At 36.4% G+C, this 15,250-nt stretch overlaps 1 protein-coding gene across 1 annotated transcript; it reads left to right on the plus strand.

Annotated features, from left to right (window-relative positions):
* The first annotated feature begins 53 nt into the window (after window positions 1-53).
* Window positions 54-11,616, plus strand: LOC128243387 (gamma-soluble NSF attachment protein-like). Its single transcript, XM_052961141.1, has 10 exons — window positions 54-161; window positions 1,255-1,322; window positions 1,952-2,036; window positions 2,497-2,514; window positions 2,675-2,815; window positions 3,651-3,717; window positions 6,001-6,071; window positions 6,652-6,810; window positions 7,297-7,426; window positions 9,561-11,616. The coding sequence occupies exons 1-10, from the start codon at window positions 106-108 to the stop codon at window positions 9,729-9,731; spliced, it is 966 nt and encodes a 321-aa protein (XP_052817101.1). The 5' UTR covers window positions 54-105; the 3' UTR covers window positions 9,732-11,616.
* Window positions 11,617-15,250: the final 3,634 nt, after the last annotated feature.

A 15,250-nucleotide genomic window follows, 5' to 3' on the forward strand; every position in this document is an offset into this window, starting at 1 on the left:
CACATTTTTTACCGAACATGTAAGTTGTTTGTAACCTGGGTGCAGTGCTCTTGTGTTAGTGCGGTGTGTATTTTCTTCTCATTAGCAGACAGTTTTGTTAAAAAAATGTCAACAAATAAGAGAGCAGAGGCTCTGGCCCATGTAGAAAAAGCAGAAAAATGGTAATGCTTATGGTTTTGATTACTCATACAATGCTCTGTCATTGATAACACTCCTAAAAAAAATCCTAAACAAAATAAATCATCAATGGGCGTTTTGTAAACAACTGTTTCACCAAGCTACATCATCAGGTTTTGACTAATGATATAAAATAATGGTTGGAATTTATTTGCTTCATCAGCGTAGATGTACAGTGCGTATTACAATTTAAATTCATTTAATTTTGTGAACCGTCTTGTTAAAGTGTTATAACAGAGTGGCTTGAATTTAGGAAATAAAATGATATTGACAATAAATGTGTTGTTATGATCATCATTCCATCCAGAAATAAATCATTAATTTGGGAATTTAAAAATGTGCACTTATTTGTACCGTATGGTATTTATGTGTATGTTTATTGTCCAAGGTCAATGTTGCAAAGTCGAAGGCCAATGTCTATGGCCAATGTCAAACTTGTATGGGTGAAAGGAAAACATTAATCTCAATAACTCTGACTGTTGGTGCCGTAACTATTACGTAGCTATCGTGCTGATAATTTATAATGCTGTTTAATTTTGCCGAACTGAAGTTACTGAACATTGTCCTTGCCAAACATGGTACAAGACATGTAATGATAATGACTTGCTGTAATCATTGAATTCTTTTAGGAATTCTTTGGGAATTTATTCAATTAACTTTGTATCTAATATTTATTCTGTATCTGTTTAATTTCATATTAAGAAATTCTTAGATAGGATCAACTTTATATCCAGTCTAACTCTTGGGTCATGTGATAAATGACATATGAATCATGATATATATGTTATGTAGAAACTCAAACAAATTCTAGTATTAGTAACATAATGCATAGATTGTAATGCAATAAAAGCTTTAAATTCTGATTGATCAAATACTCACTGGTTCAATTTCATTAAACATGTTTCCCATTCTGCATTTGCTGGGTTAAACTACAGCAAACATGTATATATCAGTGTGATAAATTTATAAACAAGAGCTACGTTTATTTATATTAAAAATTTTCAATACATAAAGTAACCATTGATATTTTCCCCCAAATAACTCTGTATGAGCCAGCAGAGTTGTTCTTTGTTTCAGTTTGAAAACCTCGTTTTTGAAATGGAATCAAGATTTAGATGGTGCAGCCTCAGAATACATTAAAGCAGGTAATATGTGTTCTTCATTGTATTGTGTAATGATTTTGATCAGCTCGCTATTTGATGGGACATATTTTGAATAACCAATGAATGTGACAGTCCTAGGTGGAGGCCATTTGCAAAGCCAAAGGTGGACGCTTTTTAACTTTTAAAAGCACTTTCCATTGGTCGAAACTAGCACAAGCCCACACGCCCTGCACGGTTGAAATTCTTTTAGGGTTTGTTTAATTCTGTTAATTGATGCCAAGAAGAAGTGAAAGAAATATGCCTTGTTTTAAACTTTATTTAAAAGCCTAATGTCAATGACTGCACTTATAATCAAATCTTGAAAGAATTTGGTTGGAATGTATTTGAGTAATATATCTATAATGAGTTCAATAACCAGTAAGCTTTTTCTAAATCATGGGCAATCACTGTTATTGGTAAATTTCTAGTTCCATTTATTGCAGGATACTTGTTCATTGATGGCCAATTCTTCTAGATGAATAGAGTCAATAGGAATTGAAGAGACATTGTAACCGTACATTTGATATAGGTCTTGAGGGGCAATTTTGCCCTGTAGTACAATTTTACAATTTACTATGATTAATTTAGTCAAGTTTTTTTACAGAGCTGCTATTTTATTTTTCATCTTTCAGCAACATGTTACAAGAATGCTCGAGCATTACCAGAAGCTAGGGATATGTATGTGAAGGCCGCAGAAATACAACATAAAATGAAGTCGTATCCTTTGTGTAAAACATTTTCCCCCAAAACATTAAACATTTAAGTGGTTGATAATGGTTTATACAGCTTTATAGCAATACATTTTATGGCTTCTTAAGGAATACAAACGAAGAACATAGTTACCTGTATTGACAGTATGCAAAAGTGTAGCAAGGCCCATAACTCTGGCCTTAATGTGTGTTGAGTTATGGCCCTTGACCAACTGAGGAATATGAATGAGCCTATGCATCCTGTTGTCATTTCCTGTGCTTCAGTTTTCAATTTGATTTCTGTAAAACTTGAGCATGAACAAAATGTGTCAGTATTTACATGAATGCTGATGAGAACAGTTACGGTAACCATGATTTGATAAATGACAACACTCATTCAAAAACAAATCTATATGTAAGGTTAAATTAAGCATATATATTTTCCAGTGAATTTTTTTTTATATTTACTTTTCTTTAACAATGTCCAGACCATTTAACGCAGCAAAGTAAGTATTTCTTAGCCAGACCTTTCTTACATAGATAAATATAAAAAAAATCTTAGCTTGTACTGAAATATATTGACATGCTGAAACTATAGAAAAAAACATAATGAATGTTGATGATTTTTGGTTTCACTCTTGTAACGCCTGCCGTGGATGATTTTAGGGCATTTGAGCAGGCGGGGCTTATCAGTAAGGAAAACAAGGAGCTGGATTTGGCAGTGCAGTTTATGGAGCGGGCATCACTCATGTTCCAGGAGAACGGTACTCCAGACACCGCTGCACTCTGTCTCGAAAAGGCTGCGAAGTTTGTTGTTTGTCTTATTGGCTTGTTTGTTTCTATTAGAAACAGTTGAAGTATTGGCATAGCTTTTATGTCTTGGGCGGTTGCAGCATCATAATTGCATAAAAATATAAATCTTGGACTTAATTCAAAAGCATTTCAATATGTTCACATTCACAATGCAGATTATAACTATCTATCATGTGTTTTCGGTACGGATAGAAAAATCCGACCCGAGGGCATGTACGTAAGCCGGTAAGGAGGCTCGCCAAGTTACCAGCCACGCAGCGTGCCAGAGGATTTTTCGTTCTGGACTGGAAAACATGATATTTTTTTTTCTTGCATATCTTAAATTATCAATTTGTGGAAAACATGACGTAGAAATTGAACTTTTGTACACTACACCGAAAAGCGTGTGCGACGTTGTTTATTGACGTCATAAAGCGTAATAATTTCAAATAACTAAATATCGCGTATTTTACGATTTTTTATTTTCAGTTTTAGTTTAAAGTTTTGCATACATATATATTTGATTGCGAATTATTGAAATGGCATACTATTATTTTCATAAACCATGCAATAAAAGAAATAAGAAATGGTGCGTTGTTGTGCGTGACTTATCTTACATGGGGGGTGTAAGATTTGGTAAAAAATCACCCCAATGAGTTTTGTTGGAAATTTTAACATCAAAATGAATTTAGTTTGTCATCATTGGAGCCATTTCATGAATAATCCTAGCTTACAGTAGGAGAGATTTTCACCAGTGCGGTAACTAAAGTCTACCAAATTGCTTCTAGGAGTCATGATGAAATTGCCCCTTGACTGGTACATTTCTCTACATTAATTCTCTCTGTTGTAGAATGGTGGAATCAAACTCGCCTGCCAGAGCCATTGAGTTGTACAAGCGAGCATCAGACGTCGCTGACGTAAGTTGCTTTTCAGATTAAGTTTACACAATAGATTTTTTAATAGCATTTGATGATATCACTTACAGGATCAAGTGGGGAACCTTTATGATGAAACATATTTGTGCAGTAAGCCCAGTCACCCTGGTTAAAATATTTGTTGAATTATGTTTACATGTATGTATGAGAGCTGCACTCTCACAGATTGATTGTTTTGACAAGCTTTTTATTCTTTTCCTTTGAATGAGCCAATTTTTGCAATAATGTCTGGAAACCAGTGATATAACACAACTGACAAAAGATCATATTGTAGTTAATCATATTTACGTTCGAAAACTGATGTTTCATAGCTAAAACTGTAACTAACTCTTTAAGGAAAAAGACATTTTCGGCAGTTTACGAATCAATTGAGATCAGTTCTATAGTGAGGTATCTAATATGCATGAAATAAAAGCATTGATGCCAAAATCGGCCGGTACTGAGACAAATTTCATAATCTGGGAGAGTGCAGCTTTAAGGTATCTGATGAGAATGTTTGTTGCCTGGTGACACCATATTATTTTGGTATCATTTAAAGGGCGTTATATTTAGAGAAAGTATATATGAACAATGTACCCCCCAAAAAATATTACAAACATGCTTTTCTTGCCATGAAAGATTTGAAGAAAATACCATTTCACTTAGGATTTCTGTTAAGATATAGAAACAAAAAAATAAAAACTGTGTTATTTTATCAATAATGTAATTTCTTTCATTAATGTTGCATATTAGTCATCAGCAAGCAATACTCTTTCAGTTTATACCAACATTATATTGGGTCACTAGACATCCAAGATAATCACCAATGAAACAATCAATACATCAGCTCTTTTGTACATAAGATATCTTAATTGACAAGGACTGATTGTGTAACCATTATTGTTGCTTGCTTCATTTTTGTGATGGTTTTATTGTTGCTAATGTTTGCAATATCATATATTGTGAATTTTAAACTTTGCTACATAATTACAATATACAAACATTCTCATGTTCGGTATATAAAAGTGATTCATATGATTGCAACAAGCAGAAATGGGTTTTGACAACATAGTTTCTTGATACTGAAAAGTACATGTATATTTACTGAGATGGCAACGAGTATTATAATTGGTACTTGAGTACTTGGACAATCTTCCAATCGAGTACTCGGGTACTCGATTACTCGGATAGTTTGAATTTGTTTTCGGGAAAGACAAGTTCGTGTACACATGTACCATTCATGTATAGTGTGCGTTGGTCATAATATTGGCATATTTCATCTTTAAATAGGACTGTCATTATGTACCTTACCAGAAAAATCAATAAAAGAAAAATGTTGTTTCATGCTTTTAATTTTTCCTTTTCATTTCATTTTGTACATACACATGTACTGCAATATAAATGGAAAGAAATACTTGAATCATATTCAAGCATCTAAATGATCGTGATTAGAATGAACAAAAATATTTATAAATTTATTGAGTTGTTTACTCTACGAAATAATATTTAAATATTTTTCACATTTTCATACTGAAATATTGTTATTTTAACTCATTAATTTGCATAATTCCTGAATTAAGATATCCACCAATCAATTGTAATAATCGTTGCAAAAAGTACGCCCAATCATTAATCATTGCTCTTAACGGTCATTACTAATGCACAAGTCAATTGTAACCATGGCCCCCCAAGGTCCGGGGGTAAACTTTCTTACTGCCTTACTTAGGGTCCCTGGGGTGCAGGGGCATTTGGCGGGGATTTAACCATCAGTTCGTCCCCGCAGTGGGGGGTTTTTACCCAGGCTTGGCTTGACCGAAAGTCAAAGTCCTCGCTATTCCCCGGACCTGGAGGGGCCTTGGTTACAATTGACTGGTGCATAATTCGCGTATCAACATCCATTGTTTGGTGAAAACTCTCTAAATGGTAAACCATACAATTGTGTAGGAGATGTACCGCTATCAAAACTTCGCTAATTGACATCAGTGATGTTTTTAAATAAGGGCCCTTTGTTGACAGTTTGCATCTCTCACAACAACTGTCAATTAATTTATTAGGGTCAATTGTGAACAAAGCGGGGATAAGAGGGACCATAAATTGTCGTCTTGGAACCGCGCCAGATCTGATCTGTAAATCGTGTATTTGGTGAATTTTATATTATTTTTTTCGAGAACTCAAGTAGTGATTTGATACTCGGGTACTCGGTTGATTGATCGAGTACTCGAGTACTCAGGTACTCGTTGCCATCCCTAATAATTACCGGTTATAATTTTTTCTGCTGGTGTTTAGATAGAGGACCGACCGAGACAAAGTGCAGAAGACATCGGGAAGGCTGCCAGACTGCTCACCAGGCTGGAGAGGTGTGTTTGTGTTTCTTCTAAGTTACATAGGTGTTATATGTGTCATATATCGTAGATCATATCTCTCCTTTTTACGGTTCAAAAGTTGGCATCTGTGACATATTTCAACCATTAATTTTCATTTCAAAATAATGTTTTATCATATTACATTATCTTGCATTTTCCGTATTAATGTTTATTCACATCATCTCAACATAACATGTATATAAGTGAATAAATTATTGCTTCATTGTAAGTTTTGTCTTCAGTTGTGGTAAATCTGGTAGTTATACATTTTGGGGCTGTTTTATTGGGAAGGATTAGAAACAGTATTGCCTAGGGGCCATTTTATCAAGATCCCTAGGAATTATTTGTACGTTGGAGAGTTTATGAACAGTAGGAATTGTGCTGTTTTAAGTCCTTCCTTGGTATAAAATTGCTCCTGGGTGTCTTGATGAATGAGGGCCCTTGTTCTAACTGCAATGTAACATGTTTTGCTAAATATAGCAATAAAATCATTGTTGTCCTATTATATGGAGTGGTGAATAAGTATTCAAGGGAGGTAACTGACTAACTTTCATAATTAAAAAATCATCGCCAGGTACGATGAAGCTGTTGACTGCTTCAAGAAAGAGATCAGCTTTTATGCAGCAGCGGAGAATTATGCAATGATCGCGAAGCTTGTGTTAGGGGTCATACTTATCAAGCTCCATGTCGGGGATTATGTAGCTGCAGACGAGTTCTTCAGATCAGCTACAAAGTGTGTATTGAATTTTTGTTATTCAGTTTGTTTTAGGAGTAAGATTGAAATTTAGTTTTTAGGTGGTTTTTGTTTGCTTCACTAAATTGATGTAGCTTGCAAAAGATCACTGCTTATATATAAAGTAATTATGAAGAATATACGGCTTATCTGTTTTGGAGTAAAACCCTCTTTTTAAACACATTTTCAAAGGTTTGTGTTGTCACTGTCAATAAGTTCAGGCGCTAACTCAAAAAAAAAAAGTTTTACTCATATTTGAAAATGAGTTCACATGCACAAAGTTTTGTATCTGATAGTGACAATAGGCATAATATTAGCAAAGTCTAAAACTTTGTCAAGTAGCTTTTTGATAGACTGGGAAAAACTGATGAGCGTTGACTGCCTCAAGAAACTTAGAATGTCAAATTAACGGGCCGTATGAATGCATAAAATACCTTTGCAATGAGTCCAATATAGCAGATTTTACCATGCATGTTTCTTGAGCAGGTTCCCTCAGTTTATTGAGTCAGAAGAGGCTGGAGCGGTTCAGGAGCTGTTGACAGCATATGATGATGGGGACGAGGAGGCAGCCAGGAGAGTGCTCAGTCTGCCTCTCATCAAGTATATGGACAATGTGGTATGTACTTGCTTATAGTCAGTGATCACTTGTTATCAGTGGTAACTTGTAGTTGGTACTCACTTGTATTCAGTGCTCACTTGTATTCAGTGCTCACTTGTATTCAGTGCTCTCTTATAGTCAGGGCTCATTAGCGCTTATTCAGTCAGCACTCAATTGTAGTCAGCGCCCAATCATAGTCAGTGCTCAATTGTAGTCAGTGTTCAACCATAGTCAGTGTTCAATCGTAGTCAGTGCTCAATCATAGTCAGTGCTCAGTTGTAGTCAGTGCTCAACCGTAGTCAGTGTTCAACCTTAGTCAGTGTTCAATCATAGTCAGTGCTCAATTGTAGTCAGTGCTCAACCGTAGTCAGTGTTCAACCTTAGTCAGTGTTCAATCATAGTCAGTGTTCAATCGTAGTCAGTGCTCAATCATAGTCAGTGCTCAATTGTAGTCAGTGCTCAACCGTAGTCAGTGTTCAACCTTAGTCAGTGTTCAATCATAGTCAGTGCTCAATTGTAGTCAGTGCTCAACCGTAGTCAGTGTTCAACCTTAGTCAGTGTTCAATCATAGTCAGTGCTCAATTGTAGTCAGTGCTCAACCGTAGTCAGTGTTCAACCTTAGTCAGTGTTCAATTGTAGTCAGTGTTCAACCGTAGTCAGTGTTCAATCGTAGTCAGTGCTCAATCATAGTCAGTGCTCAATTGTAGTCAGTGCTCAACCGTAGTCAGTGTTCAACCTTAGTTAGTGTTCAATCATAGTCAGTGCTCAATTGTAGTCAGTGCTCAACCGTAGTCAGTGTTCAACCTTAGTCAGTGTTCAATCATAGTCAGTGCTCAATTGTAGTCAGTGCTCAACCGTAGTCAGTGTTCAATCATAGTCAGTGCTCAATCATAGTCAGTGCTCAATTGTAGTCAGTGCTTAACCGTAGTCAGTGTTCAATCATAGTCAGTGCTCAATTGCAGTCTGTGTTCAACCTTAGTCAGTGTTCAATCGTAGTCAGTGTTCAATCGTAGTCAGTGTTCAACCATAGTCAGTGTTCAATCGTAGTCAGTGTTCAATCATAGTCAGTGTTCAGTTGTAGTCAGTGTTCAATCGTAGTCAGTGTTCAACTGTAGTAAGTGTTCAATCGTAGTCAGTGTTCAACTGTAGTCAATGTTCAATCATAGTCAGTGTTCAACTGTAGTCAGTGTTTAATCGTAGTAAGTGATCAATCATAGTCAGTGTTCAATCATAGTCAGTGTTCAGCTGTGGTAAGTGTTCAATCGTATTCAGTGTTCAACTGTAGTCAGTGTTCAGTTGTAGTCAGTGTTCAATCGTAGTCAGTGTTCAATCATAGTCAGTGTTCAACTGTAGTCAGTGTTCAATTGTAGTCAGTATTCAGTCATAGTCAGTGATCAACTGTAGTCAGTGTTCAATCGTAGTCAGTGTTCAATCATAGTCAGTGTTCAACTGTAGTCAGTGTTCAACTGTAGTCAGTGTTCAATCATAGTCAGTGTTCAACTGTAGTCAGTGTTCAATTATAGTTAGTGTTCAATCGTAGTCAGTGTTCAACTGTAGTCAGTGTTCAACCGTAGTCAGTGTTCAATCGTAGTCAGTGTTCAATCATAGTCAGTGCTGAATTGTAGTCAGTGTTCAGTCGTAGTCAGCCCTCACTATAGATCAAACATGACGTTCATATTGTATAACACGCAAGAAGTTATAACATCATTGTTTATATTGTGCTCCAATTAGATAAGCTCGATATCATTTAACCAATGATGTACGATGTTACAAATATCAATTATTCTTTTACATCAACCTATGTTGTCGTTAACACCTCCTAAAGAACAAATACTCAAGTGCAAAAGACACTGCTAATGTTTAATTGCAATGATTTTTTTTTTAATATAAATATAAGTATTGATCACATTTTCTAGCGTTTATGCTTCATGGAATTCACTTGCCAGCGCTACTGCGGTCCTACAGCATAAACGTGTGAAAAATTGCGATCCATACGTAAATAAATATGAAAATAAAAATTAAAAATAAATATGTTCAACTGTCATTCTTTGGAGATGATAATTTGGGGAAAAGAGAATTTTATCAATAGTTTTAATAGCAACTGAGTCAATAGAAACAGGTTTTCACTTTACCATTCTTTTCTGAATTTCAGTTCAACAAGCTGGCTAGAGGCCTGGAGATCCCAGGGGGAATGAGAGTGGGTGGGGCAGGGGGAGGGGCCCCCAATGTGACGGACAGTTTAGGGGGAGGGACTCATCAGGCAGCTCCCCTTACAGCCCCAGCACAGCTGGACGATGATGAAATGGAAGAGGGACTGTGCTGATGTCATTGTGATTGTCAACATCTCATGTTCATTCCAAATTGATTCATTTGAGGGAAAATAGTTTTTGTTGTTTTTAGCTCACCTGTCACATAGTGACAAGGTGAGCTTTTGTGATCACAATTTGTCCGGCGTCCGTCCGTCCGTCTGTCCATAAACTTTTACTTTAAACGACATCTCCTCATAAACCGCTTAGCCAATTTCATCCAAACTTCACAGGAATGTTCCTTGGGTGGTCCCCTTTGAAAATTGTTCAAAGAATTGAAATCCATGCAGAACTCTGGTTGCCATGGCAATGGAAAGGAAAAACTTTAAAAATCTTCTTCTCCCAAACCACAAGGCTTAGGCCGTTGATATATGGTAGGTAGGATCACCAAATGGTCCTCTACCAAGATTGTTCAAATTATGGCCCTTGGGTCAAAATTGGCCCCGCCCCGGGGGTTCATGGGTTTTCTCTAAAAAATCTTAAAAAATCTTCTCCTCTGAACTTACTTGGCCTAGAGCTTAGATATTTGTCATGATTCATCGTCTAGTGGACCTCTACAAAGTTTGTTCAAATTATGGCCCTGGGGTCAAAAATGGCCCCGCCCCGGGGGGTCATGGGTATGCTCAATATGTTTATAGTGAAAACTTCAAAAATCTTCTCCTCTGAACTTAATTGGACTAGAGCTTAGATATTTGGCATGATTCATCGTCTAGTGGACCTTTACAAAGATTGTTCAAATTATGGCCTTGGGGTCAAAATTGGCCCCGCCACGGGGGGTCATGGGTTTTCTCTATATGTTTATAGTGAAAACTTCAGAATCTTCTCCTTTGAACTTACTTGGACTAGAGCTTAGATATTTGGCATGATTCATCGTCTAGTGGACCTCTACAAAGATTGTTCAAATTATGGCCTTGGGGTCAAAATTGGCCCCGCCCCGGGGGTCATGGGTATACTTGATATGTTCATAGTTAAAACTTCAAAAATCTTCTCCTCTTAACTTACTTGGACTAGAGCTTAGATATTTGGCATGATTCATCGTCTAGTGGACCTCTACAAAGATTGTTCAAATTATGGCCTTGGGGTCAAAATTGGCCCCGCCCCGGGGGGTTAGGGTATTCTCTTTATGTTTATAGTGAAACTTCAAAAATCTTCTCCTTTGAACTTACTTGGACTAGAGCTTAGATATCTGGCATGATTCATCGTCAAGTGGACCTCTACAAAGATTGTTCAAATTATGGCCTTGGGGTCAAAATTGGCCCCGCCCCGGGGGGTCATGGGTATACTTGATATGTTTATAGTTAAAACTTCAGAAATCTTCTCCTCTTAACTTACTTGGACTAGAGCTTAGATATTTGGCATGATTCATCGTCTAGTGGACCTCTACAAAGATTGTTCAAATTATGGCCCGGGGGTCAAAATTGGCCCCGCCCCTGGGTGGTCATGGGTTTTCTCTATATGTTTATATTAAAAAAAATCAAAAATCTCCTCTGAACTTACGTTGCTTAGAGCTTAGATATTTGGCTTGATTCATCGTCTAGTGGACCTCTACAAAGATTGTTCAAATTATGGCCTTGGGGTCAAAATTGGCCCCGCCCCGGGGGGTAAGGGTATTCTCTATATGTTTATAGTTAAAACTTCAAAAATCTTCTCCTCTGAACTTACTTGGACTAGAGCTTAGATATTTGGCATGATTCATCGTCTAGTGGACCTCTACAAAGATTGTTCAAATTATGGCCTTGGGGTCAAAATTGGCCCTGCCCCCTTGGGGGGTCATGGGTTTTCTCTATATGTTTATAGTGAAAACTTCAAAAATTATCTCCTCTGAACTTACGTTGCTTAGAGCTTAGATATTTAGCATGATTCATCGTCAAGTGGACCTCTACAAAGTTTGTTCAAATTATGGCCTTGGGGTCAAAATTGGCCCCGCCCTTGGCATGATTCATCGTCTAGTGGACCTCTACAAAGTTTGTTCAAATTATGGCCCTAGGGTCAAAATTGGCCACACCCCGGGGCTGATGGGTTTTCTCTATATGTGTTATAGTGAAAACTTAAAAAAATCTTCTCCGAACTCACAAAGACAAGTAACGTCTTAATTTAAACTGGATAACATATTTAGTACACATACCAATTTTCAATATGGGCCACATACAACAATTAATAACAAATATACATATATAGATACACATGTAAAATCAAGTAGTGACAAGAGCTTAGATATTTGGCATGATATTTCATCTAGTTGACTTGTATATTGTTCAATCTTTGGCCCTGGGGTCAAAAAATGGCCCCACCGGGGCGGTCATGGGTTTCCTTATATATGTATATGATGAAAACTTATAAAATCTTCTTCTCCGAAACCAAAAGGCGAAGGCCTTAGATATTTGGTATGAAGCATTGTTTATCGGTCCACTATTAAGATTGTTCAAACTTTAGCCCTGGGGTCAAAATTGGCCACGGCCCGTGTACATAGGCTTAGGTTTTCAATATTTTTATATAGTCTTATATAATAAAACTTTAAAAATCCTCTTCTCCAAAATATAAGACCTAGAGCTTTTATATTTGGTATATAGTGTTACCTAGTGGACCTACACCAAAGGTATTCAAATTATTGTCCTGGGGTCAAATTGGCCTTGCTCAGGGGTCATTTGCTTTTACATTGTCTTGTCACTTAAACGTCTTTTCCTCTGAAAGTAAAGGTCAGAATGACTCCATACTTGATATGTAGCATCCTTACATGGTCCTCTCTCAGTTTTGTTCAAATGGTTTTGTTTGGCCCCTTTTAGGGGTCACCAGAGCAAAAAATAGAAAAACCTTTAAACAACTTGATCTTATTAACTGCTTGATGGATCTTCAAGTCTGAAGCATCCTAGCATGGGCCTCTGTCAGGTCTTTTCAAATAATTTTGTTTGGCCCCTTTTAAGGGCCACCAGAGCTAAAATTAGTAAAAAAAACTTAACATTTTCTTCGCATGAACCCCTTGATAGTTCTTCAGCAAATTTGGTTTGAAGTGTCCTTGCATGGACCTCTCTTAAATTTGTTCACATAATTTTGTTTGGCCTGGTTGCCATGGCAACCTAAAGGAAAATGTCAACAATTGGTTATAATCATCTTCTTCTCCTAAATCGCTTTGCCAATTTTGATGAAACTTCATAGGAATGATCCTTGGTTGGTGCTTTTTCAAAATTGTTCAAAGAAATTATTTCCATGTAGAACTCTGGTTGACATGGCAACCTAAAGGAAAAGTGTCAACAATTGGTTACAATCATCTTCTTCTCCTAAACCGCTTGGACAATTTTGATGAAACTTCATAGGAATGATCCTTGGTTGGTGCTTTTTCAAAATTGTTCAAAAAAATTAATTCCATGCAGAACTCTGGTTGCCATGGCAACCTGAAGGAAAATATAGGCTGTCGTGTCCGCGCTGTGACTTTCTCTTATATGGACAGATTTTAAAATGACTTGCCATATGTTTTCGACATACCAAGACAATGTGTCGTGTGCAAGACCCATGTCCCTACCTCTAAGGTGAAAGATACACTAAGTGTTTATTCACAATGGAATGCTGAATATGAGGACATAAAGAGTGTTGGCTGTCATTTAGTATGATTGGGGTTTTTTCTATGCTCCGAGGCAATTTAATATAACTTGCAATATGTATTTGACACATAAAGGCAAGATCAACTTTTTATGTACTTGTTCATAGATCAATGTCACATTGGGGGGCATTTGTCACAGACTTTGACAGCACTTGTTCAATATTCTTTGAGAAACAAGCTATATTAATAACAAAGGTTAAACTATTTTACTCAGGTGAGCGATTTAGGGCCATCATGGCCCTCTTGTTTTAACAATAATTGTCATTTATTTTCCCTGGTGGAATTTTGGATTTGGTCTTGTGTGATTAGTTTTATATTTATTTATTGAACTTAATAGTGAAGTGAACTGTACGTTGTTATTAGGGGCCTAGCTAAACCAATTACCTGCTTGTCTTGTTTTCGAAGAGAAAGGTGAGGTATTGAGATTCGCTTTCCAGGTGTCAACATAAATGTATATGTCGTCTAGGTCAGTGTGTGCAAAAAAACAGGCAAAAACTAAAAGATACTACCAACATATTCATATGAAAGTTGTACACATTTTGCCTGCCACCATATGCACATGTATACATAAATCAAAGCTCAAATCAATAGCTCTACAATGACTAAATTATATCCATTTGTAATGAAAAAACACAACAGATGAGGGTTCTAAGCATCCAGCTTAAGGGTCCAGGGCTATCAATTGGCTCCTTTGATAGTATTTACTATTCATGTAAGTCCATTAGACTCTCGTTTGCATTATAGGCTCCCATCGAGTCCAAGACAGATGCCCTTTGAAACTCAACCCAATCATGTCCGAGTTCTGGTCATACTGGTGTGAAACTCAACCCAAACATGTCCGAGTTCTGGTCATACTGGTGTGAAACTCAACCCAATCATGTCCGAGTTCTGGTCATACTGGTGATAGTACAGCATATTATTGTCTTAATTTTCTGTCAACTGTGGAGGTTTTGATGAGAGATTACCTCATCACTATAATTATATAACCACCAATAGGAGTAAAATAAAGTCAACATTTATTTTAGCTTTGCCAATACATTGAACATTTCATTTATAGTCTTACCGTCTGTAGCTATGCACATGTGTTTGTCTGTATTCCGTGGTACGCCCCTGGGTTGGGTTGTGCAATACTGTTTATTCTGATTAATATTGTAAAAGTTTGTTGATGTTACTGTAAGTTTTATTGAAATACAATGTAATTTTAATTACATAATTTATTATGTTATAATAATAGTATAGTGATATTATTATTGTTAATATGTATGTATCATTCTACATGTTATTGTGGGTAAATAGTTTTATGTAAAAATTGTTCACTGATTTCCAGTTGTATCAATATTAAGAATGAACTAAACATATACATCAAGCATTAAGCCCTTGTTTCTATCTCTAAAACTACCATTTTGCCTTTGTTTTTATCTCTATTCTCCCATTAGGCCTTTGTTTCTATCTCTAAACTACCATTTCTATCTCTTTTCTACCATTAAGCCATTGTTTCTATGCCTTAATTTAGGCCTTTGTTTCTATCTTTATTCTGGAATTAAGCCTTTGTTTCTTTATATTCCCATAAGGCCTTTGTTTCCAGGTCTTTGTTTATACCTCTATATTACCATTAAGCCTTTGTTTATGTCTCTATACTACCATTTAGCCCTTGTTTCTAGGTATTTGTTTCCATCTCTGTAATACCATTTAGCCTTTGTTTTCATCTCTGTACTACCATTTAGTCCTTGTTTCTAGGTCTTTGTTTCCATCTCTGTACAACCATTTAGCCTTTGTTTCCATGTATGTACTACCATTTAGCCTTTGTTTCCATGTATGTACTACCATTAAGTCTTTGTTTCTATATCTTTACTACTATTAAGCCATTGTTTCTTGGCCTTTGTTTCTATTTGATATACTATCATTATGCAAAAAAGGTCCTTCTTATCCATGTTAACCTGT

This window comes from Mya arenaria, chromosome 8 (assembly GCF_026914265.1).
Source record: "Mya arenaria isolate MELC-2E11 chromosome 8, ASM2691426v1".
In the NCBI taxonomy this organism is placed as follows: domain Eukaryota; kingdom Metazoa; phylum Mollusca; class Bivalvia; order Myida; family Myidae; genus Mya; species Mya arenaria.